The sequence below is a fragment of the Periplaneta americana genome, chromosome 3 (assembly GCF_040183065.1).
Source record: "Periplaneta americana isolate PAMFEO1 chromosome 3, P.americana_PAMFEO1_priV1, whole genome shotgun sequence".
NCBI classification, from domain to species: Eukaryota; Metazoa; Arthropoda; class Insecta; order Blattodea; family Blattidae; genus Periplaneta; species Periplaneta americana.
Genome location: NC_091119.1, coordinates 111,649,863 through 111,675,502, shown reverse-complemented (window position 1 = coordinate 111,675,502; position 25,640 = coordinate 111,649,863). Strand labels below are relative to the sequence as shown.

Here is a 25,640-nt window from a genome sequence, read left to right as displayed (position 1 = left end):
AAATAACGTGTTGTGCAGGGCGACACAGATTGTTTCCTAATGGAGGCAGGTGAGTGCCCAGCATTACGCTTCCATCGTTTTTGTCGTCATTCAAAGTGTTACCCAGACGACATCAATAGAGAAGCGATACACTCGCAAGGCGCGCTTTGATCTTTCAATTTCTATGACCTTGAATCACCTGATGCTACGTAAGCCAATCTTCGTGTAAAGAAAAACGGTAACTTTAAAGATACGATGGAAAGGTATGTCATTGATGACGTCACTAATTCCGAAATATCAATATTTAATTAAAATTATTTTCTTATCTCCTTCCCCCCCTCTCTCTATTTCTTTTCTTTCTGTACTTATCTTTACTTCTACTTTCTCTTCTTTCTTCTTCCTCTTTACATGTATTTTATGTTCACAATTACACTTTAATTATATATATATATATATATATATATATATATATATATATATATATATATATATATATATCACATACATTATATTACAATTTTACAATTTATTTACTCGCCATTGCCGACGTTCGGATTCGATCCAAGAACCTTTACACCTCACTATTTCTCGAACACCTTGGCCATTAAGCTAAGAAGACAAGTTACAAATCAGTGGTCAAAATCAAATATCTGTAGAACTATAACGAATATTTGTATGTTTAATAGCCTATAAACGAAACAACAAATGGCGGTATACGTATATTTAAATAGGTTAAGAGATTATAAATTCGTACTTATTCATAATACTGTTAGTGCAGACATCACTTCGAGCATGGAAGCGAGTAGTAGAAGAACAATGCAATCCGAAAAAAAATATACCACACATTTTAACGTGGATACGTATTATATCATCACTACAAAATGAAGAAAAAAGTGTTCAGTTTTGTAAGCAATATAACTTCCATCAGAAGAACCAAAAATTGTGTGCATTGTGAAAAACAGTTGACAGTTAAAACTCTCAAACGATCGTCAAAAGTGAATTTTCCTTTCGAACTACAGTGCAGTAACTGTAAAAAAAAAGACTGCTATCACAAAAAATACTTAGTTTTAAGACTGTAAATTTTCAATTTTGCAGAACAGTTCTAATATATTGTTGGCTTCATAGAATAACTTTAGAAATAACTAGCAGCGGAACTAACCTAAGCATAGAAACCATATGCAATTACTTCGGTTTTTTGTAGAGAAGTTTGTTACGTAATAACGACAAATAATTCAACTCCTATCGGTGGACCAGGGCAAATAGCAGATTTAGATGAATCTCATATTGTAACAAGAAAGTACACAAAGGGTAGACTCTTAAGAAACGAACTTCAACATATCTGGATGTTTGGGGGAATAGAAAGATAATCAAGAAAGTGTTTTATAAGAAGGGTTAATTCTAGAAACAAAAATACACTAGTTTCGTTAATAAAACATTTCATTCTACCTGGTACTAAGAGATATACAGACGAGTGGAAATCATATCAAGATTTACAGAATGAAGGATACATCCATGACTTTGTTACTCGATATAATTTGTGAAAAGTGAAGATCGTACAGTACATACACAAACCATTTAAAGACTTTGGAAATCTCTCAAAAACGTTATAAAAAGAGAAGGAGGACCAGGCAAAAAAGATGAAATGTATATAAGGCAACCGGAGGTAATAAGGCTACCTAAGGAATAAAACGTTCTTTCTTTGAAATGGAGACGTTTAGCAAGTTTTAAATAATGGAACAGCATACTTTTATAGTTATCCTATAATATTTTACTTCAAATAAATATTCAAACAGACACATAAATGCTGTGAGCAATGAAAATTAACATCATGTCACTGGGCCTTATATTCTGCTGTGACAGATAATGAGGCCCACAATAAAGAATATAAGTATTGAACAGAACTTGGACATACAAAACCTTCAGTTTTTTTCAGTGAGGCCTGCACATTCATCGTGCACCCAACATTCACAAGAGACATACAGATGTATATCTACGAGTACAACAATTTATTCTCTTCGCAGACAGAACACATCCTCGTCCCCTGGATGTTTACAAATCCTGAAGTTGATGGCTCATTCAATGTTCTTTCTGCATTAGGAATGGTCAATCTTTCGTTTGTTTCATTTCTTGCAAAAAAGATTGTGCTTCAGAGTTTGAACTTGTGGGCGTTTCCAAGCATTTATTTCATGGGCCTTATTTCCTGCTCTGTTACTTCGCGCCAATTTTAATTTATGGAGTGCTCATATGCTTATTAGCGAAAGTTTCACGGTAGCCCCAAACTTCTTAATGTTTACATAATAACTTGCATTTAATATTATATTAATAACACACAGTAAAACGATTAAATATCAACTTAAATTTTGAAAAATGTTATAATGAAAGTAGAAATAATCACACATAACTTGTTGCCACCAGTCAGCTACAAACAAGAACGAGAATCTAATTTCTTTATACCTCACTCGAATGCAAGAAGAAATAGGTCTCAAGAGCTGTTGCTCTCTTATGCTAAAGTGTATAACTAATGACAAAACTAGGTAGTGGGCCTTGTAACATGCTGGGCCTTAATACTCCCAGGTACCTTATTTCAATACCTTTACTTCCACAACTTACGATCATACGGTTTCAACACTCCTTCCCAAATTTTATCGACCTTCTTACAAGACATCGCCAAAGTGTACCCAGGATACGGTAAGCAGAAATTAAGTCCAAAAGCTTATACTGCTCGAGGAATAGTGAAAGTAGATGATGAATAAAACAGAATGGTGAGTACTATATATTACATATACTTAATTAAATTGCATTAACACTATAATATATAATCAACGTCAATTTGAAAAAAATAATGGCGGTACACATAACTATTATAGCTACCTTGTGACGTCATCAATGACATCATACCTTTCCATCGTATCTTTAAATTTACCGAAAAACAAAACAAAACAAAAAGACCAGTGACGAAACAGCGTCAACTGCCTGTGTACGTTCTCACCTCTATGTCAAGAATGCCTGGTAAACTTAAATGGCTTTCGCTTCAACCAGTGATTACGTGTTCCCTAGGAACGCGCACTACTTAACTACCGAAGTAGTTGGCGTCTGAATCGACTGGAGAGCTAACTCAGATACTTTGGCAAAGAAAAAGAATCTTTTCTCTGCATGTGATCGAACTATATAGTACGTAACAAATGAATGCAACGAGTTGCTAGACATACTGGTGTTACAGGGAACGAAGAGGCTGATGTTTTGGCCAAAAATGAGGTACAGAATCTGAGCTCTTTATCAACCTTCTCATAAGCGCTTGGCTCGAAGCACTAGAATTCGAATAAGGATATGAGCCGTTGTTGTCCTAATGTGACAAAGTGCATACAGTGCTTGAACAAGGAAAAAAAATCAAGGTTTCTTTTAACTAATGTTTGTGTGTACCACCATCACTATTCTATTTCCCTTTCACTGTCTCTCTTTCGGGAGCTGAAAAAATGAGAATGAGATTTTCCCCACGAAGTCTTTTACGTAACGTCGTAACTGGCGTGAGATGGTAAAAGGAAATGCCAGGCTGTGATATACAATGAATCTTAACTGAAGGGAATGCATATTCCTTTACGGCATAAAAATGGTGCAAGACATAATTTTTGTATCTCATTACCATTAAGTTAATTTGATATGAAGTCATGCAAGTATTATGTTTGTTCCTTTATCAAAACCATATTGTCATATTCTGGTAAATGTTACTGTTTATATTTATATTTTTTAATATTTTGACTGCATGAAATATCCTAAAAAGAAGTAGTCCTTCATAACTCTCCAATTTGTTAATGTTTGCCAATTCTTCTTTAACCGTTTTTAACTTGTAGCTAACATGCACATGAAAAAGATAACAGTTTCCATAAATTGTTATTCTTTTTGGTAATTCGGTCGAAAAAATTGCTCAACATGGTGGGCTTCAACAAAGATCGGTGACAGGTTAGCTTTGGTATGTTCAGGATTTTGGTATGCCTACCAAAATATGTCTGAACAAACCAAACCTAATTTGTCACTGATCCTTGTTGATGTCCATCATATTGGCCGTTTTCTACCTAATTACCTAGTTTTTTTCTAATATGTAAGAAACAAATAATGGAATGTTCAATATAGTACTTTTATTTTTAACTAATGATGTTTTAGTGGATATATGTTAAAAATTGTCCAAGTTATTATGGACTGAAGTTAGAAAGATGCAGTTCTGCGTCAACGAACGACAAACTTACAGGAGGAGGAACTTAAGTCAACGCGTGACAGGACATTTTGAAGCATAACTTGCTCAATTTCATGAATGTCTTTAAGAAGCACTTAACGAATTTTCGAGAAACTGTAAATGTATTTATTATTTGTTTCATCACAATTATCATCACATCACCAATATCTCTGATTGAGGTTCTGGCTGATATGGGGACTTACATCTATTATCAGACAGCACATCTCACTTGATATGTCAGATCAAGAACAATTGTTTGTATAATGCTTTAGAAATCCGTACGAGACAATTGCAAATAATCTTCGGATACAGTAGTTAGTGGAGTTTAAAAAGGGCGCATCAGCTACTATGGTTATTTGCGTCCTTATGGATACCAGTACGACTCTTTTAAAGTTCCAACACGAACTCTTCCTACGTAGCCATCTATTGCTGTAAACCAGTAACAAGCGCACATTCTGCTAGTCTGCGAGATATAATAGTTTGATTTATTTCATAAAAATTCGAGTTAAATGCAGATATACGAAAATTCGCAAATTATAGTTTTATTTCGCTATGACTTCTACCTTTCTGCATACTTTATTATGCAAGCTTAAGTTATTAGTGGTGCCCGATCCATACACACAAATTAATCTACAATTCAAAAAGGACATATTCTATACAAGAGGGGATTCTTATTATAAACACCTGTAGTCGGTATAAGTTAAATCAATAATCATATAATTATCTTAAGTAACATACTAGTTCAAGGAGAAAGAGATAGCATTAAGCACAGTGTCATGTTACGAACTAAAATCAAAGAAATGCAATATAATTTGCATAGAACTGGGCAACCCTTGTCGTACTCACGCAGAGAAGGAAGCTTGTCACCAAAACGACGCCATGTAGCTGCAAGCACCGAACCAAACACCAAAACTTTTTAGCGATTTAATCACACAAAATGGAGCTTACGGAGAGACTTAATTAACTGCAGCACATCATACGTACAAATAGAATTTCATCGACATTTAAAATTACCTCCATTTCCACTAAAATATTTAATTCGCGCGAAATAAATGTTCTCAGACCGAGACGTAACCGGTTTGTATTCCTCTCCTACGATCGACTGTTGCTTGTCTTCTTTAATCGAGTGAATTCTACTATAGATATTCCATTAACCGTTGACAACAAACGCGCTCCAGCTGATCATATTTTCTGCATACGTCAAAGGAAAGCATTCTAACTCGCATCTATCTTTCATTCATAAAAGATCGATCATCATATCTTTATTGTGGAAAACTAATTTAGCAGGAGTATCAAATTATTTCAAAATATGAAATACAATATTGAAGTTAACTGAATGACGCTATAAGCTATATCTTTTCTTCAAGTCTACCCATAAGCAATATACCCAATGTTTTACCACTGTATATAGTTAATGGTGCAGAGCTATACCAGACAGAGTCATCTACATAGGCAACAGAATATAGGCTTCGCATCAAGGGATGGACAAAGCTCTAGTTCCAACAGATGTGAGATTTTTTTTATATAAAAGCGGCTGTTGGAAGGTTTTCTCTGGCAAGCAAACATTCTATGGTGGGGGGGGGGGGCAGATAAAAAAGTTATTTTTTTCTTCCGCCATGTCATTAATGTCAAAACAAGTGCTTATACAAATTTTGGCCACTCCATCGCAATTACGAGGCCGTCCAGAAAGTGATTTTCCTTGGGACCGTTTACAGAAAAAAGCATTATTTCATGGAAAGATTTATTGAAACAGATACAGCAATTATTGCGCTATTTTTCAGCATGTTCCCCACTGGAATTGAGACAATTGTCATAACATGGGATCAATTTTTGTATTCTTGTGTCGTAGAAGTCTGCCGAATCGGTATGACAAATGTCTCATTTCCGGTGGGGAATATGTTGACAAATAGCGCAACAATTGCTGTATCCGTTCCAATAAATATTTCCGTGAAATTGTGTTTTTTTCTGTAAACGGTTCCAGGGAAAATCACTTTCTGGACGGCCTCGTAATTGCGGTGGATTGGCCAAAATTTGTATAAGCACTTCTTTTGACATTATTAACATGGTTTCAGAAAAAATATTAACTTTTTTATCTGCCCTCATCAGAATGTTTGCTTGTGAGAGCTAAAAACAAGGTTTTCCCTGCCAGTTTATTTTCAACATTAATTTAAATCAAAATATGGTCATTTTATAGTCTCTAAGTAGGCCTACTCCCATTAGTTAAAATGGAGTTTGAATAAATAAATCATATCAATGTTTCGATTGCCCATTGTTTTTCAACTATTTCAATAAAAGTTATCTATTTTCCGCGACTTCGGATAGATTTGTATGTGTTTTTTGTTCTTTCTGCGAACTTTTCCCATTTTGAGCTTTTCGCACTGTGCTTGTGAGTGGTGAATGAACTCTCTGATGTGAAATTATAGCGTGGTTAAAATAACTTATTTCCGGTGTTCCTATTTCCTGCACAGCGGTGGCATGCAGGGTCCTCGCCCCTTTATGCTATGACCTTTCCTTTTCATTTCGTTAGTTGACAGTAGACCGGGCTTCGGGTTTCGGAAGATCATGTGATATTTGTGATAAATACAGTAGCTGTGAAGCAGGCATTCTACGAATATTTCGATTTTTGCTGTCACATAGATCTGTCATTGATTCACTATCGCAGAATCATAATCTCCCTGAACAGGATCTGTTTGTTAGAACTAGAAAGATATTAGGTTTCGCAGTACTTTGGTTCTTCATCGTGAAGGGAATGATATTACTGCTTGTAGCTTATTATTTTAACTATCATTCAAAAGTCACATCTAGATTATATAACTTACCATGCACTCAAATAAAAATATACAATTTCTTTTTTCTGTGTGGCACTCGGAAGAAATTCTTGGTAACTCTAAAATGTAAGATATTATAAATACCGGTAACTTATAAAGTCTATTGTTTAAGCAGATGTAATTCTTATTACATAATTTTACATAAAATAGAAATTCATATATTGCAATAGTTTCTAATAACATCTTTCTATTTACTAAAATCTAAAATCTGAACTTGAAGTTAAATTTTCTGTTAATTTTTAAGGAATCATTTATATAAATAATGCTCACATCTGTCATGTATTGTATTGTATTCGATCGGTGTCTGGTAGAGTTCCCGGGTAGCTCAGTTGGTACGTTAAACCAAAGGTCCCGGGTTCGATACCTGGCCCCGGAACAATTTTTCCCTCGAAATTATTCAAATTAACTTTACAGGGAGTTATACCTGAAAGCTTGATTTGCGTGTGTAAAATAATAGTTTTAATTAAATGTTAATATTTTAATAAAGCTTTGCCATTTAATTAAATGTTAATATCTTAATAAAGCTTTGCCTTTACGTTAAAGTAAATTAAATTTAAATAAAAATGTGTATGTAATATGTGTTTGAATTTGTCTTTATTAATTATTACAGTATGCTGTATTCTACTGGACAATCTTTAATAAAAGCCACCTTTATTATTATTATTATTATTATTATTATTATTATTATTATTATTATTATTATTATTATTATTATTATTATTATTATTATTATTATTAAAATATATTATTGACTTGCAAATCAACTTCGAAGCATGTATCTTCCATTTCAAATAACCAGATAAGCTGGGAAAGCTGTAAAACTATTATTAGTTTATAATGAATTTCTAACAAGTTCATTTCTTTTCAAACAACCAACAGTACTGCTAAATAAGATGGGAAAATTATAAAACTATGATAAGTTTATAATGAACTTCTTAGCAGCTTATTTATTTTCAAATCACCAACAGTATTGCTAAATTAGATGGGAAAACTAAAATTTTGTCATCTATTCATAATGTAAGTACTACTGAGCAGGTTCCTGTCTTTTCAAATAACCAACAGTATTGCTAAATTAAATGAGAAAACTGAAATTTTGTCATTGGTTCTTAATGTACTACTGAGCAGGTTCCTTCTTTTCTCAAATAACCAGCAGTATTGCTAAATTAGATAGTAAAACTGAAATTTATCATTGGTTCATAATGTACGACTGAGTAAGTTCCTGTCTTTTCAAATAACCAGCAGTATTGCTAAATTAGATGGGAAACTAAAATTTTGTCATAGGTTCATAATGTACTACTGAGCAGTTTCCTGACTTTTCAAATAACCAGCAGTATTGCTAAATTAGATGGTAAAACTGAAATTTATCATTGGTTCATAATGTACTACTGAGCAAGTTCCTGTCTTTTCAAATAACCAGTAGTATTGCTAAATTAGATGGGAAAACTGAAATTTATCATTGGTTCATAATGTACTACTGAGCAAGTTCCTGTCTTTTCAAATAACCAGTAGTATTGCTAAATTAGATGGGAAAACTGAAATTTATCATTGGTTCATAATGTACTATTGAGCAAGTTCCTGTCTTTTCAAATAACCAGCAGTATTGCTAAATTAGATGGGAAAACTGAAATTTATCATTGGTTCATAATGTACTACTGAGCAAGTTCCTGTCTTTTCAAATAACAAGTAGTATTGCTAAATTAGATGGGAAAACTGAAATTTATCATTGGTTCATAATGTACTACTGAGCAGGTTCCTGTCTTTTCAAATAACCAGTAGTATTGCTAAATTAGATGGGAAAACTGAAATTTATCATTGGTTCATAATGTACTACTGAGCAAGTTCCTGTCTTTTGAAATAACCAGCAGTATTGCTAAATCAGATGGGAAAGTTATGAAACTATTATTGCTTTATAGTGAGTTTCTAAAGACTATTTCTTTTCGAATACTTAAGCTACTGTATCGCTAAATAAGATGGGAAAGCTGTAAAACTATTATAAGTTTATAATGAGCTTCTGAGCAGTATAATTTATTTTCCAAAACTTAACAATAGCTATTACTAAATGAGATGGGAAAGCTGTAAAATTATTTATTATCGGTTCATAATGTGCTGCTAAGGAGGTTCCTTTTTAAAAATGACCAACAGTACTGCTAAATAAGATGGTAAGCTGTAAAATTATTATCGGTTCATAATGTGCTTCTAAGCAGGTTCCTTCTTTCAAATGATCAACAGTACTGCTAAATCAGATGGGAAAGCTGTAAAATTATATCGGTTCATAATGTTCTTCTAAGCAGGTTCCTTTTTACAAATCACCTACAGTACTCCTAAATTAAATGGGAAAGCTGTAAAATTATTATCGGTTCATAATGTGCTTCTAAAAAGGTTCCCTTTTTTCAAATGACCAACAGTACTGCTAAATCAGATGGGAAAACTGTAAAATTATTATCGGTTCATAATGTGCTTCTAAGTAGGTTCCTTTTTACAAATGACCAACAGTACTGCTAAATCAGATGGGAAAACTGTAAAATTATTATCGGTTCATAATGTGCTTCTAAGCAAATTCTTTTTGACAAATGATCAACAGTACTGCTAAATAAAATGGGAAAGCTGTAAAACTATTATCAGTTCATAATGTGCTTCTAAGCAGGTTCCTTTTTAAAAATGACCAACAATACTGCTAAATCACATGGGAAAGCTGTAAAATTATTATCGGTTTATAATGTGCTTCTACGCAGGTTCCTTTTTACAAATGACCAACAGTACTGCTAAATCAGATGGGAAAGCTGTAAAACTATTATCGGTTCATAATGTGCTTCTAAGCAGGTTCCTTTTTAAAAATGACCAACAATACTGCTAAATCACATGGGAAATCTGTAAAATTATTATCGGTTCATAATGTGCTTCTACGCAGGTTCCTTTTTACAAATCACCAACAGTACTCCTAAATTAAATGGGAAAGCTGTAAAATTATTATCGGTTCATAATGTGCTTCTAAAAAGGTTCCTTTTTTCAAATGACCAACAGTACTGCTAAATCAGATGGGAAAGCTGTAAAACTATTATCGGTTCATAATGTGCTTCTAAGCAGGTTCCTTCTTTCAAATGATCAACAGTACTGCTAAATCAGATGGGAAAGCTGTAAAATTATATCGGTTCATAATGTGCTTCTAAGCAGGTTCCTTTTTACAAATCACCTACAGTACTCCTAAATTAAATGGGAAAGCTGTAAAATTATTATCGGTTCTTAATGTGCTTCTAAAAAGGTTCCCTTTTTTCAAATGACCAACAGTACTGCTAAATCAGATGGGAAAACTGTAAAATTATTATCGGTTCATAATGTGCTTCTAAGTAGGTTCTTTTTGACAAATGATCAACAGTACTGCTAAATAAAATGGGAAAGCTGTAAAACTATTATCAGTTCATAATGTGCTTCTAAGCATTTTCCTTTTTAAAAATGACCAACAATACTGCTAAATCACATGGGAAAGCTGTAAAATTATTATCTGTTCATAATGTGCTTCTACGCAGGTTCCTTTTTACGAATGACCAACAGTACTGCTAAATCAGATGGGAAAGCTGTAAAACTATTATCGGTTCATAATGTGCTTCTAATCAGGTTCCTTTTTAAAAATGACCAACAATACTGCTAAATCACATGGGAAAGCTGTAAAATTATTATCTGTTCATAATGTGCTTCTACGCAGGTTCCTTTTTACGAATGACCAACAGTACTGCTAAATCAGATGGGAAAGCTGTAAAACTATTATCGGTTCATAATGTGCTTCTAATCAGGTTCCTTTTTAAAAATGACCAACAATACTGCTAAATCACATGGGAAAGCTGTAAAACTATTATCGGTTTATAATGTGCTTCTACGCAGGTTCCTTTTTACAAATGACCAACAGTACTGCTAAATCAGATGGGAAAGCTGTAAAATTTTTATCGGTTCATAATGTGCTTCTAAACAGGTTCCTTTTTACAAATGACCAACAGTACTCCTAAATTAAATGGGAAAGCTGTAAAATTATTACCGGTTCATAATGTGCTTCTAAAAAGGTCCCTTTTTCAAATGATCTCCAGTAGTACCAAATTAGATGGGAAAACAGTAAAATTATTATCGATTAATAATGTGCTTCTTAGCAGGTTCCCTTTTTCATATGATTAATAGTACTCCTTAATTAGATGGGAAAGCTGTAAAATTATTATCGGTTCATAATGTGCTTCTAAGCAGGTTCCTTTTTTGATATGATTAATAGTACTCCTAAATTAGATGGGAAAGCTGTAAAATTATTATCAGTTCATAATGTGCTTCTAAGCAGGTTCCTTTTTTCAAATGATCAACAGCACTCCTAAATTAGATGGGAAAACTGTAAAATTACCATCGGTTCATAATGTGCTTCGAAGCTGGTTACTTTTTTCAAATGACCAACAGTACTGCTAAATCAGATGGGAAAGTTAGAAAACTATTATGGTTTGTAGTGAGTTTCTAAGCAGTTTATTTATTTTCCAATAAGCAACAATACTGCTAAATAAGATGGGAAAGCTGTAAAACTATTATTTGTTCATAATTTGTTTCTACGCATGTTTCTTTTTTTCAAATAACCAACAGTGTTACTATTAAATCAGATGGGAAAGTTATAAATATTATTAGTTTATGAGAGGCATGAAGTTGCAAAAGACCTACCTGTCATTAAATTCACTCATTATGGTGTCACCTCTGTTTGATTGATTGAAGTTCCATTTTGGCTTCCCCTTTCAAAATTCTCTAATATTTCCAACTGGAACAGCGATAATTCCCTTGCAAGGACGCGCGTTTTCATACCTTTTAAAATGTTCCTTTTACATTTCCCCAATTCAATCATTCATTCCACACGACAGTTATGGAAATATTGGGCACATAAGGGTTGTGTATATACGGTACATGAATATAAAATAATATACAGTACAGTGTTAAAGAAAGTAGGTATTGTATTTTATTACTTTAAATTCGAGTATAGCTGTGTCTTTTGTAGTGCACAGTCGACTTTAAATGTGATGTCCTCAGTTGTATGGCGGGCGACCCCAGTCAATAATAAAAGTGTGAAGTTCCCACCTTGCTGAAAGTGGCGCAGCTCGTAGCCGAGACAATGGAGTTGAAATTGTCTTCATCCTGTGAAGTTATCGCTCCAGATTCCCACCTCGCAGAGGCGGAAGGCATGTTCTTCAGAATTAGCGTGTCACGGAGTTAAGTATGCATGGCGAGTACAAACTGTGACCGTGGGAATTGTGATTCTTTTTGTTATCGCAGAGAGAGAAACAAAACAAACGCGTTGCTTGGAGAGACGCAGTGCTGAGCATTTCTGAAAAGTGGGGCGTATGAAAATGTGAAAAGATTCTACTGAAGCGGGGCGGCTTTCTTGTGTATTGCGCATTTAAGCTTTCTCTAGTTCTGTGTTAATGATGAATTCCATATGAAAATTTTCCCAAAAAGCCTTCGTTAGTTACTACTACCTCTTTTTTCCTCACAGTACTATATTAAGCACAAAGAAAGCATTGTCATACTCCTGAATACGAATAAGTACAAGATTTATGAATCGCTCGCTAGAGATCGTATTCTTTTCGCAGTACAGTCATTATGCATTTTTTTTGGAAAGAAACTGTATACCCGCATACATTGAAAAAAAAAATTCTCTCTCACACATCTCGGTGAAAATTCCCCCCTTTAGCATCCGAACACTTTGCGACCTGGAAATAATTCGTGAACTTGCGTCACAGGATATGGTTGATGTTTTGCTTTTCTGCCAGCTCTTCGATACGCAGAATATTGAATATTAGTTGATGTCTTGAGAGTTTCCTTATATATTTCCATGGTGATGCTTCCAGTCGCTCTTTTACATCTTATATCGTGCGATCAGACAATTTCCGGCGTCATAATTGTTCGTTGATAAAATTTGCTGTTGTATTAATTTTATTATTAATTACAGTATTTTGAATTTAAATTTTGTCCACCAAAAATGTTCCGAAATGGGTTTTGAAACGCTTTAAACGAAACCATTTACCAATATTTACAAAAAGGAAGAGCTATCGCTCAACTATAAAGTTCACACTAACTTAAGCAAGGACGAAACATCACAACAAAAGAGTCCAGATAAGTAACTGGTGAGGAGATCTGTTTTACAAGCTTTGAAGTATAAGTATAAACATTTGCATTCCAAATTCAAAGTATGTTACTTAATTGCGAAAAATTTGAGATCTCTAGCGAGCGAATCACTCAGTCTATATAATTATTAATTATCTACCTTTGTCAATGCAGTCTTCCGTCTCTCCTCCTGTGTGCGGAATTTGTTCTTAAACTGTAGAGATTCATTCATTCATTTAGTGTTCTGCCCAAGAGCAGATCTTTCAGTGCAAACCCAACTTTCTCCAATCTTTCCTATTTTCTGCCTTCCTCTTTGTCTCCTCATATGATCCATATATCTTAATGTCGTCTATCATCTGATATCTTCTTCTGCCCCGAACTCTTCTCCCGTTCACCATTCTTTCCAGTGTATCCTTCAGTAGGCAGTTTATTCTCAGCCAGTGAACGAACCAATTCCTTTTTCTCTTCCTAATCAGTTTCAACGTCATTCTTTCTTCACCCACTCTTTCCAACACAGCTTCATTTCTTATTCTGTCTGTCCACTTCACACGTTCCATTCTTCTCCGTATCCACATTTCAAATGCTTCTATTCGCTTCTCTTCACTTCGTCGTAACGTCCATGTTTCTGCCCCACACAATACCACACTCCATACAAAACACTTCACTATATATATATATATGTTAGAAAAAAATTGGCTGGGTATTTAATGAAATCCCAATGATTGCGTAAAACGTCTCTACTCGAATTAAAGTACCTTAATAAAATACAGTATGAACTTTATCACTATAGTGACTTTATTTGATATTAATGTACAGTACAATACAATGACTTTATTTGATATTCATGTGCAATACAATAACTCATATATACCCATTATTTCCATAACTGTTGTGTGGCAAACAATGATAATTAAACAAGAGGAAATGGGAGGAGAAACAATTGAATGGTACGTAGTCGCGCGTTCTTGCAAAGGAATTTGGGGCTTTGAGAAAGAGTTTTGAAGGAGAGAACCGAAAATAGATGACAACCTAATACTTACCACAATTGTGGACAAATTAACATATCTATAATATTCTCTCAGCTAGCAGTGCATAATAATTGCGGATTCCCGGCCAAAAAGTCACTCAGCTGAGTGTGCTCTTAGTATAATGGCAGTTGACATTGGATACACGTCAACATATATATGCCTAACTTGGAGTCAGGCCACAAAGGGAAACATCTAAGGAGGAAAGTTCGAGCCAGTGCTGTGGATTGAATTCGGCGTAGCTCAATGGTCAGAGCGCTTGGTACGTAGAACCAAGGACCCGGGTTCGATCCACGGCGCCGGAGCGAATTTTTCTTCTAAAATGTTAAGTGTTAATTGGCTAGTTTCGACGTGATATTCATCATCGTCTGAATTCCAGTGAGATCCCGCGCTATCTTCTGGTTACCAAAGAGTTACCAACATGATCTCAAAACATGGAAGCGATGTTTTGTGTTTATGAAGTGGATGGCTGGGGTTCTGAAGTCGCTGAATCGTTTTGCTCCTTGGAACAACTCGATATTTCATTGTTTCATCTAGGGGGCGGATTTTAGCATATTTGCATGTTTTATTCCTTAGCTGAAAATCATATGCTACTATTATATACAGTAAATGTATTTCAAGTTATTTGTACCAAAAGTTAAGATTTTATAGTGCATATACAGAATACGCATATTTCACCTTTTAGTGCATAGACCTATAAAAGCACATTTCGTTATTTTTTAGAAATATTGTGCGTAAATCAAGATCAAGAATACGGAAAATCGGAAAAAAGTGCATTACTGTCTCTGTTCAAATTTACAATATTGGGATGTTATAATGGATGAAAATTGCGATTAAAAGAACAGTTATTCAAAACAAGAAGCTACTTTATTGTCTACTCCGCATGTGCATAAGATATTTGTCACTAGAAGGCTGCAATATGATTGGAGCAGAAGTTACATAAAGTGTTCATAGGCTTCTTTGCACTCGCTAAACTCAAATTTCACTACCTGTCAGCAATAATATAAGCACAATAATGCAATTTTCTGTGTTTTAAGTACCAACGTGGCAAATAAGAATATTTCATTTTATTATAGTGACAGGTCTTAGAAACTTCGACAGGGTGTAGAATGCATTGTATTCTAGAACAGCTCAGCTGCAAGAAAATGATTAATTTTGAATTAGTTTTATCAGCGATGCCTAACGAAAAATGTGCTAGAAGAATGTTTAAGCAGTCGATTGGAGGACACAGAACTTCAGCAACTGATTGTGTCTCATTATTATTATGTATAACAGAAAAACCATCAATAGTAGTAAATTGCTATTTTCTTTTTCAATTTTAAAAGTGCATGTTTTGTTATTTTTAGTGCATTTTTAAATGCATACGTGCATGCATATTTTTCCGTTTTTTAGTGCGTACGAATTCACCCCCTATAATGATAACCTTACTTCTTTGGTTAGGCACGTGATGGGATGTTCGAGATTAAGAAAATAGGCCTATTAGTCATCCTGCAGAAATACGCGGGTATATGATAGTAAAAAAACGACGATTAGCAGATTTTTTATGATAATCGAATTTAATGGTATTATGTAATGAACGAGGGTTCGTAGAAACAACGATAGCCAAAGATAACAGTAATCGAATTTCTACTTTTTAGTCGGTTATTTAATGACACTGTATCAACTACTAGGTTATTTAGCTTCGACGAAATTTGTGATAACGAGAAGGTATTTGGCGAGAGGAGACGGAGGATTCGCCATACATTACCTGCCATTCGCCTTACAGATGGAGGAAACCTCGGAAAAGTCAAACTAGGTAATCACGAGAATAGACCCCACGCCTTGCAGCTCCGGATGAGCAGATAAACGCACTACCGCCTGATCTACATCGGTGGTTTTGAAATTATACCGTTTTACATATTATCAAATAACCAGTAGTTCTGCTATATTAGAAGGGAAAGTTGTAACACCAAATATCCTTTCACGCGCTGTCACTCAGTGGCATTATTCAGCATCGCTATAACTTGCAAACGTTACTTTAAATTGAGTATTCAGATGCGAAGTGCAGCCGAGCCACTGTGACTGTCGGTGGCGGCCAACCATTGTTATCAACAACATGCAAACTTCAGTTAATAAAGTACTGAAATGTTCACAGGCAGCGGCCAATGAAGTTAATGAGCTAATATATGACATATTTCTGCTAGTAGGCGCACCACTCGGATGCGCTGAGTGACGTTTGTGGAATTACATTATAGCTCTTATGGATATTCATCCAAGCTTGTCAGTGTGGGTGCTTAGAACATGTGACGGCTTATCGTGTAAGAAAGAAAAAGTGACACTTGAGCAGGGAAGGACAGGTAGCCCGACGCGTAATGATTTATGTCCGGGATGACGCGAAAACACAACCAAGACTAGAAATAATTTTGTAGATGATAATCAATATTTCCCAGGAGAAATCTTTTTCTTTGATACAATTTATACCATCTTATTTGGAAGCTGATGATTCTACCCAATACAAAAAAAAAATCACGAAGAAAATTGCTATATTTGATGTGAAGGAGACGCCGTTGCATGTTATTGATTTCAAATAAAGACAGATTTACTTTTTACTAAAATTGTCTTGTCATACATTATTTCCGGATGAATTAATCAGTCGATATTGAATATGAACAGAATCCGCCCAGTAGTTAATCAGAAATCGCTGTACTCAAGCAAACTGACGGGTTGTAGAAAACTAACTTGTGGGTATCAGGAATGCTGAAAACTTGCATTTCTGTGAAAATCTGTAAATAATTCCTTGAGCATCATAATACTTTCCCTTCATACTTCGTATATGAGGAAATGAAATAAGTAAATAAAAAGTAAACAAACAAAACAAATGAACATATAAACAAAGAATCAAATAAACAAATAGACAAATAAATAAATCAAACATTAATCTTCACATCTAAAATTTCTAAGAAGTGTTTCTGGCCTTATCCTTAAATCGAGTGAACAACCAAGATGTCAGATGTCGGGAGTCATAGTTAAATTGTGAAAATGTGTAGTAGTGTAAGACAGATGTATCCAGAATTATTTTTTGTTCCAGGTTGACGACTCTGACGACGATGACCCGTGCGCCCTCAGCGAGAACTGGACATTCCAGCCGGAGTCCAGGCGATGGTCCCGTGTCTGCGAGGTGACGGCTCAGCATGCAGAGCGGCTCCAAGCTTTGTCTGGTCAGTAACATCATCGTGGCATGAGTGGATGTACTGTACTTGGATGATGGTGAGCGTGCATTTTTGGAAAGAGTGAATTCTTACGAGGGATTAGATGGCAGATAATCTCAGGAGAGATTTCGTTTAGCAAAATATACCGTGTCATTTCTACTGCAAGAAATCGATCACTGGGAATAACCCACAAACAAATAATCTTATTTCTCCTATTAATCGTCTGATTACATAACGATTCTATGCAATTGATATTTTCAGTATTTTAAGGGATTAGGTACAGCTTACAGGCGTAAAATTTTTGGAAATATTCAACATTTTTTTTCCTCCATTCCTGTATCTTGTTCAATAATGAAAATTGGTATGTGTAAAACAATGTCCTTCTGCTATATGAAAAAATATTTTTACAATTAAAAATATATATATTTTTTTGTTTTACAAATTCAAAATGGTGGCAGTTCACTGTGCAGTGATGAAGCGTTTCCCTCATAATTCATAAACTTGTTAACTTTTCATGTTCTCTCTATCTTTTATTTTATTGCTGAAACTACATTCCTTAATAAATAATATTTTTTTATATTTTGTGTTAGAAGAAAGTACTGATACTTGACTATTTTTTAAATGAATTTATTTTTTATCGGACAATCTATCAAATGTAGTGATCTTGCATAATATTGTAGATATAACATGCATAAATACACACAAAAAATTTCATCACAGAATGTTTTATAGTTTTTGAGTTATGTGGGAAATGCTTCATCACTGCACAATGAAATGAATTTTGAAAAAGAAAAATGTAAATAATGATTTTTTAAATCGTAAAAATATTTTTTTAATATAGCAGAAGGACAGTGTTTAATTTTCATTATTGTACAAGATACAATAATGGAGGAAAAAATATTGAATATTTTCAAAATTTTACTGCTGTAAGCTATAGTTAACCCCTTAAAAGGGAACACTCGAGTATCTTTTCCTGAGTCGCAGGCTGAACTAAGAAATGTTATGAATGGATTTTAGGATATTGCACAGTGCCCTGGTATAATTGAGGCCCTGAATTGCAAACACATTCCTATTAATCTTCTTCATCCTTTTCCTTTATGGATATTCAATATAATATATATATATATATATATATATATATATATATATATATATATATGAAGAGTTCGCGGGAAAAACGATGAATGTCACAGTTTTCTTAAGGTTGATGTCATTATCTAATTCAATGGATCACTGCGAAATTTAATGTTATTCCTATGAAAAATGGTAAAAAGGAGAATTATCACTACTAATACAATAATCCTTTCCTTTATTTTCTATAGAAACAGCACTACATCTTGCAGTTATAGACTCAATTAGATCATTATCTAATCCTTAACAGAAATGTGACATTCATTGTTTTACCCGCGAACTCTTCATATATATATAACACATTTAAATCTAGTAATTATGTCCATTAGTACTTTAGACTCACATTAGGATATAATCATTTTCGCTTTTTATTTTCCGTTTTTAAGATTTTGACCTAACAGCACTGAAAATTAAATAAATGCAACCTGGCAATATAATAGCGCCCAAAGGCAAACAAATGTTACACTAAAATAATTATAGGATAGACGTACGTTCGTTTCGATTAAGAATAGAGTGAGCACAGTCATTTTTAGACGTTGACTATCATCTTTGCAGCGGTATAGATGCTTTCCTTTCATCGCTTTGTAGAAACATTGTACCATTACAAACTTTACCCTGGTCAGTGCCCTAGTCAAATTAAATATTAGCTAATCATGTGTGAGTAACTGTGTTGGATGTACGATTGCCTTGCCATATACCAAACTCTTCTTCTCCGTTACGTTAAATTTCAGGACCACGTGTTCAACCCGGACTGATTAGAGTAGGTAGAGTAAGCACGGTGCTGTTTTCAAATTCCTCTTTTTCTTTTGTCGATTTTCCTCTGCTTTTGGATCTAAATTGAACTACCAATTTTGCAAATTTATTATGGTCACGACGACATAACGGTCCCATAAAATAGTCACTTTCGAAACTTGTCCAGTAGGTTGTCCGTCCGAGTGGTTATGTCACAGGGCCATCGAAACGAGGGAAATCACGTGACCCTTACTTAACGAGGGCCTTTTCTTTAAGTTGTTTTAAACAGTTGTATAATATTACGTAGAAGTCCAGATCCGAATAGCAAGTGCTTTCTGACTGGCCAGCTTTTACAGAGACGCCAGCAGAAACGGGTGAGGGAAACAGGGATGCGACATAACCACTCGGACGGACAGCAGGTGTAGGTGAAAACTCACCGTTAGTTTTGGGAACAGTTGTTAACATAATAGGATATAATTTTAAAAAACTGAAAATGACATCTACATGTAATACCAAGATTTCAATAAAAGGCGTAAATTTGTAATATTAATAGGTAGGTTAAAATTGTTTTCCGTGAACTTAAGTACATCCCACATTGTGAAGTAATTTTTCTGTAACTTTCTGTGCAAATTTTATATTATCATTTTATTGTAAATATTCTCCATTTCTTGCTTGATTTTCTTATTAGTAGCGTAAATTACTATTCCTCCCTCCCTGGTTTCCTAACTTCTATTTGCTCTAGCTTTACACAAACAGGCGAAATGGTAATACTATTGAACCAGATTTTTTCAGGTTATATAGCCTATTTTAGGGCAGCTAAATAAATTAACCATGGCAGTGACAGATTATTACTTACGTTCAATTGTAAGAGCTACTTTCCCAAGGAGCTTTGTTTCCACGATAATTATAACTCTCAGAGAAAGTCTTGGAATTGTTTCATCGGCGATGTTTGTAAAGACAGTGAGATTCTGCTGCTGTTTCTATCATTGTTTTGCTATCTATCGCGTCATCTTCGTGTCGCTGACCTCTGGACTGTATCCCTGACGAATGAGCAACCCATCCTTGGGGAATTGTTTTCGACTTCACGCTCTTGTGGATCTGAGAATTTCTCCATTGTTCGCCAGGAGGTTCCAGATGGTATCTGCACACGATACAAGGACAGCGCGTCTGCTGGTATCATTACAGAAACCACTCTGTGACGTCATGAGTTTAGCAAGTGAATATCAAGTACCTATGTGCGTTTGTGTAGACCGTAAGGAAGCTTTGCCGCTCCCGTGGATGACAGTTTGTTGTATTGTTGCGTTTCTTGTTTACATATTTTATGAATTTGGAACGGTCTCTTCGGATCCCTTCCCATACATTTTACAATTCGGTCAACGTTTTATGGTGCCTACGGTGGAAGTGCCAATCGAACGGTTACCTGGCGCCAGCATTTTCTCAAGGACGTGAACAGCAACCACACCAAACCACAGCAACGTATCTCAACCTGCTCTGGTTATCAAACACTGGCTACAAACTCAGACGACCCCAGTTCTATTCCCGTGTTCCTTGTCGGTACTTTAAACTCTGGCATTGGGCCATGCCCACAATATGGCTACGGAGTTCTACAGCTTGTCAAGTGAATGAGGATGGAACGGACCAAAGGCATTGAAGAAGAAGAAGAAGAAGAAGACGAAGACGAAGAAGAAGAAGAAGAAGAAAAGTTGGGCTAATGTTGATGATCAAGACGGCAAACACCCAGTAGCGGACGGTGGGTTTGAAAGTTGAGGAGGCCAAGACGTGAATGATGAGAATATAAAAATATAAGGCTGTGACGTACCTCATTACCAAGCGCAGAATTTATAGGTTTTAAGAAATTAAAATTAGGTTTTCCTTCCAATTTATGTTTTAGGATTTTAAATCTTATGTTTAGGAATTTATATGATTTTACGGCAAAAAATAAAAATAAACAACATACTGTTAATATATTACAACGGCTTGGTAAAGATTGCTTCTTTTTAAGACACTTTAAGTCAACCTACGAATTAGGTCTTTTAGGTCATATTGAATTTAAGAATGTTACTCTTTGCTACATAAAACGAATAAGAAAAGCAATATTTCGAGAGTAACGAGATAGCAACAAAATTGATTCGAACCCATGAACCCGGGGCTTGTTTATTACTATTACATAGTCTAATTTTACAGCAAATTAACTGGACGTTCCTCACAATAAAATAGGTCACAACATACTGAACAACTGCAACTAGAAGAAGCTAGAGACAAATCTGCATTTGTTTCTAAACTCTCGATATATTTAAAATACTGTATAAGTAAATACATCTCGTAACACAAAAAAATAAAATAACAAGAACACCCGCAAACAAGAGAAAATCTAACAACATAAATGAAAACTTTTACGCAGGGAGAGAAACTAACAACATGTGACTCAAGTTTCTAAAATCAAGAAGAGACAAAGAGAGAGAGAACTTCCTAATACAGCCGAAACCAGCCGTGACTATAAGCAGTACAGTTGTCAGCGGTGGGTAGGACGTCTCCAAATCGGCTCCCCTCGCGCGTTCTAGTCAAGTTTAAACACTCTTCTAACTAGCTATCTTATTGGTTGAACTGCTGTTGTCATGGTTACCGGGGAGTAGCGTCATGTAGCCGACTCCTCTCGCTAGATATCGACTATACAGATTACAGCACTATCTGTTATTTTCAGTACGAATTATTTGTACTATCTACAGTATAGTGAGCGGGCATCACCAACTGAATTTGGTCGACTTTACGTAACATCTTAGTCGTAGTGAATAGTAAAATTAATATAAAAGGAAAAATGTTCATTTGCTGTAACTTGTCTGTGATCTTAATTCAGCTGAAATTATTACTGCCATATTGTTTTCTGGTAAAATATTAGGGGAGGCACGGCCTCCCTTGCCTCCCCTGAAAATCTGCCGCTGCAAACACGACATCGGAGGGGAAGTTTGTAGATTTTTAAGTGGCATCCCTATATTTTTATACCTAAATATGAAAGAGCACCTCATTATTTCACATCTTTTGTTTTATATCGTTCATCGGCAACCTCGATTGTTTTTACTCTTGATTAGAGCTGAAGCTACAAATACCATTGAACATTTCTTGTAATACTTGTGTTCGTGTAATAAATTATTCAAGAGAGAACAGAAATCATATTTATTTATGGAGCTGAAAACTGTTGTACTTGTCAGGTTTTCTTCAATGAAAATTGGTCCAACAATATCATCCCTAAAAATTCCAGCCCACACATAGATCTTCTGAGGAAATTGGGTATTATCTTCACGAAACACATGAGGATTTTCAATGTCCCAGTACCTACAATTATTGTGCTTGTTGACAAACCCGTTTAAGAAAAAATCGCTTCATCACTAAAGCAAATATTTTTTGTTAAATTTGGATCATCTTCACTTCTCTGAGACATCTGTTCACGAAATTCCACTCTTCTATCAAAATCGCCTTCGCTGAGCTGTTGTATTTTGTAGGGGATTTTTTTTCAGCACTTTATGTATGGAACCAACCGAAATGTTTGTTACAGAGCTACTTTTGGAATGGAGATGGTGGGTTCATTAATGAAATTACCTAGTATTTCAATCTGCGAAGTTTCATCGAGTTTTCTAGGTTGGCCATTTGCTTTATTGCACACAGAACCAGTTTCTTTAAATTTCCATTATTAGATCTACTGTATGACATCGGTGACTTACGTTTTTCTCAGGCTGCATCTTATTGAAGCAGTGGTCTTCAGCACTCGCTGAAATGGGTACAGTGCATGGAAGCTAAGGAACTGCTCCGTCGTGCTCAAGGGATAGAGATACAGCATACCCGCCAGCAGCGACGATTGCACGCTAGGGCAGTGTCTTGTCCGCGGGTAAGAGACGCTAGTCCGAGCGTGCAATGTTTTGATGACCGCTGCTCTAGAAGATTCTACGAGCACAACGGTTTTCAGCTCCATAATTAAATATGATTTCTGTTCTCTCTTGAAGGGTATACACCATTTTACAATAATTTAATACACGAACACAAGTATTACAAGAAATGTTCAATGGTATTTATAGCTTCAGCTCTAATCAACAGTTCCCGGGCAACGATATAAAAACAAAAGATGTAAAATAAATGAATGAGGTGTATAAACAATTGAATCCCCTTTCATATTAAAGTATAAAAATATAGGGTGCCATTTGAAATTTCTAAAGGAAGACGATTGAGGTGTGGGGGTGAAATCTAAAATGCAATTAAGCCTGGTTTCAGACTACTCTCTCAATATCTAAATTGACGTGTTTTTTGTTTAAGTTGAATTCAATTTAAATAATCAGTTATTTAGACTGGGAAGTTTTGAAATGAAAGCCCTGTATTATTATTATTATTATTATTATTATTGTTATTATTATTATTATTATTATTATTATTATTATTATTATTATTATTATTATTATTACGTTAATACCATAGAAGATACTGAATTGGACGGCGGAAGGGACAAGAGGAACGAGTAGATCACGAGAATGTTGGTAGGATGGGGTTCGACGGAGCATGCAGAGAAGAGGACTATGTGATATTGCTAGGGACAGGAACATTTGGCGACAGCAAATTGATTTGGGCTGAAGGAGAACCATTGTATAATGGAATACTCCTAAAATATTATTAGGTATTATTATTATTTTATTGTTATTGTTATTATTATTATTAGTAGTAGTAGTATTAGTGGTGGTAGTAGTAGTAGTAGTAGTAGTAGTAGTAGTAGTAGTAGCAGTAGTATTTTATTTAACGACGCTTCAAGAGGTTATTCAACGTGGGCGAGAAATGACCAAGAGATATAGGCTGCAGTCCTGTGGTTTACAGGCCACATTTGTACGACATGGGACTCACAGCTTTACGTCGCTCCCGGAGGAAGCTAAGAATTGTATCGTTCAACGACCCCTTATGGTAACCATTAGACCACTGAGGTCGCCTTATTATTCTTATTATCATTGTCATATAATATCTTCGTCACCATAATCATCATACCACTCGACCACGATACAGGCTAGACACAAAGTGCCCGGCCTGCCGGCAAGGACGCAGCACTGCTGTGCAGAAGGTTGAACGAACTCACGACACTCCAGTTCACCCTTGCATACGAATTCAAATTACGTGACTGTAAGGCTGCATTCACAGTGAGCTTTTATAAACGCAAACATAGCTTGGCGTAAGGAGAGTGGGAACATCGATTGATGGAATCGATTGTGAAGAGTGCATTGTGTGAATTTGCCAAGGCAATCAGTTTTGTTGACATTGTGTCGTGGGGTTTCGGCACAAACTCTGATACTCGTCCTGCGGTGGGTGTGTGGTGCAGACCATCAGCCTGTTACGTAAGCGGTCAGGGTTTGGCCTGGCCTTTTTCATTACTATCCTATTGAATATCTTGATTCTATAGCACGTTGTTTAGCTGTCTTATAGCGCTCATGGCCATATTTATACGATAATTCCACGCGAAAGACTCTGAGCCAATCAACAAGCTTACTGATGCTCAATTCACCAATGAGACTCGTACTATACTGAAATAAAAGTATGATGCTGAAAAGTAATATTTGATAGTATTTTATCCTGCGATCGTTTGTTCCATTTCAAGGAGCTTTCTATTTCTCTCGTTTCTGCTTTCCAATCGATTATTCCTCTCGAAATTATTATTAGCGGTTAGTACGAAGAGTTAAGCAAACATGGCACGATTTTGATGTGAAAATACAGAAATAATAAGTGAAGTTATAGAAGATTTAACATCAACTGAAGAAATATATGGGGGTAAAACTCCAATGTACTGGCGCTTGAGGTAGGAAAAAAGAAAATAAGTAGTGGTGGTAGAGGAGAAGAGAGCAATCCGTACACTAAGTTTTATAGGAAAGAGTTGACAATAAAATTCATGTTTTGAAATATAAATAAATGAAATATATTTCACAATAAAGTGTTATAACCTCAAATGTTTACCGATGAATTTCATTCTGCAATGGGCTTTCACAGGAAAATTATTTGAACGCACTCACGCAGTAGGATCCAGTTATTCATATGGGAATTATCTAGCCGAATTTCACACCGCAAAATACTTTTCACTGGTAATACAGTTTTTCTTTTAAACGCACGTTTCTTGCCATGAGATCTTAGGTCTCGAAGTAATTAACATGGCAAGAAACATTCGTTAAGCTCAATTGAATTACCGAAAACTATCAGTTCTTGTGATATTACAGTTGATAATCTACATCTTTCTCACTATTAACTGATGTAGGTACGTATAATTGATCTGAGCTATCGATTTAATCTACCGAACTTATATTGTAATTCTTGTCCTCTCCAGTGATAAGATATTGTCTTGGATATACTAAATCAATCGTGAATTACACAAACCCCATAAGTCACAATTTTTCTCAAATTC

The 25,640-nt window shown here is 35.1% G+C and overlaps 1 protein-coding gene across 10 annotated transcripts in view; it reads left to right on the top strand.

Annotated features, from left to right (window-relative positions):
* cv-c (crossveinless c) overlaps positions 1–25,640 on the top strand; it is a 1,115,617-nt gene that overhangs the window by 1,046,200 nt on the left and 43,777 nt on the right. For all 10 annotated transcript variants that reach the window (XR_011331368.1, XM_069821284.1, XM_069821285.1 and 7 more), the window contains one exon: positions 17,242–17,371. Coding sequence is in view for 9 of the 10 variants with exons in the window: in XM_069821284.1 (XP_069677385.1) it covers positions 17,242–17,371 (130 nt within the window). In the remaining variant the exon portion in view is untranslated. The remainder of the gene's footprint in view (positions 1–17,241; positions 17,372–25,640) is intronic.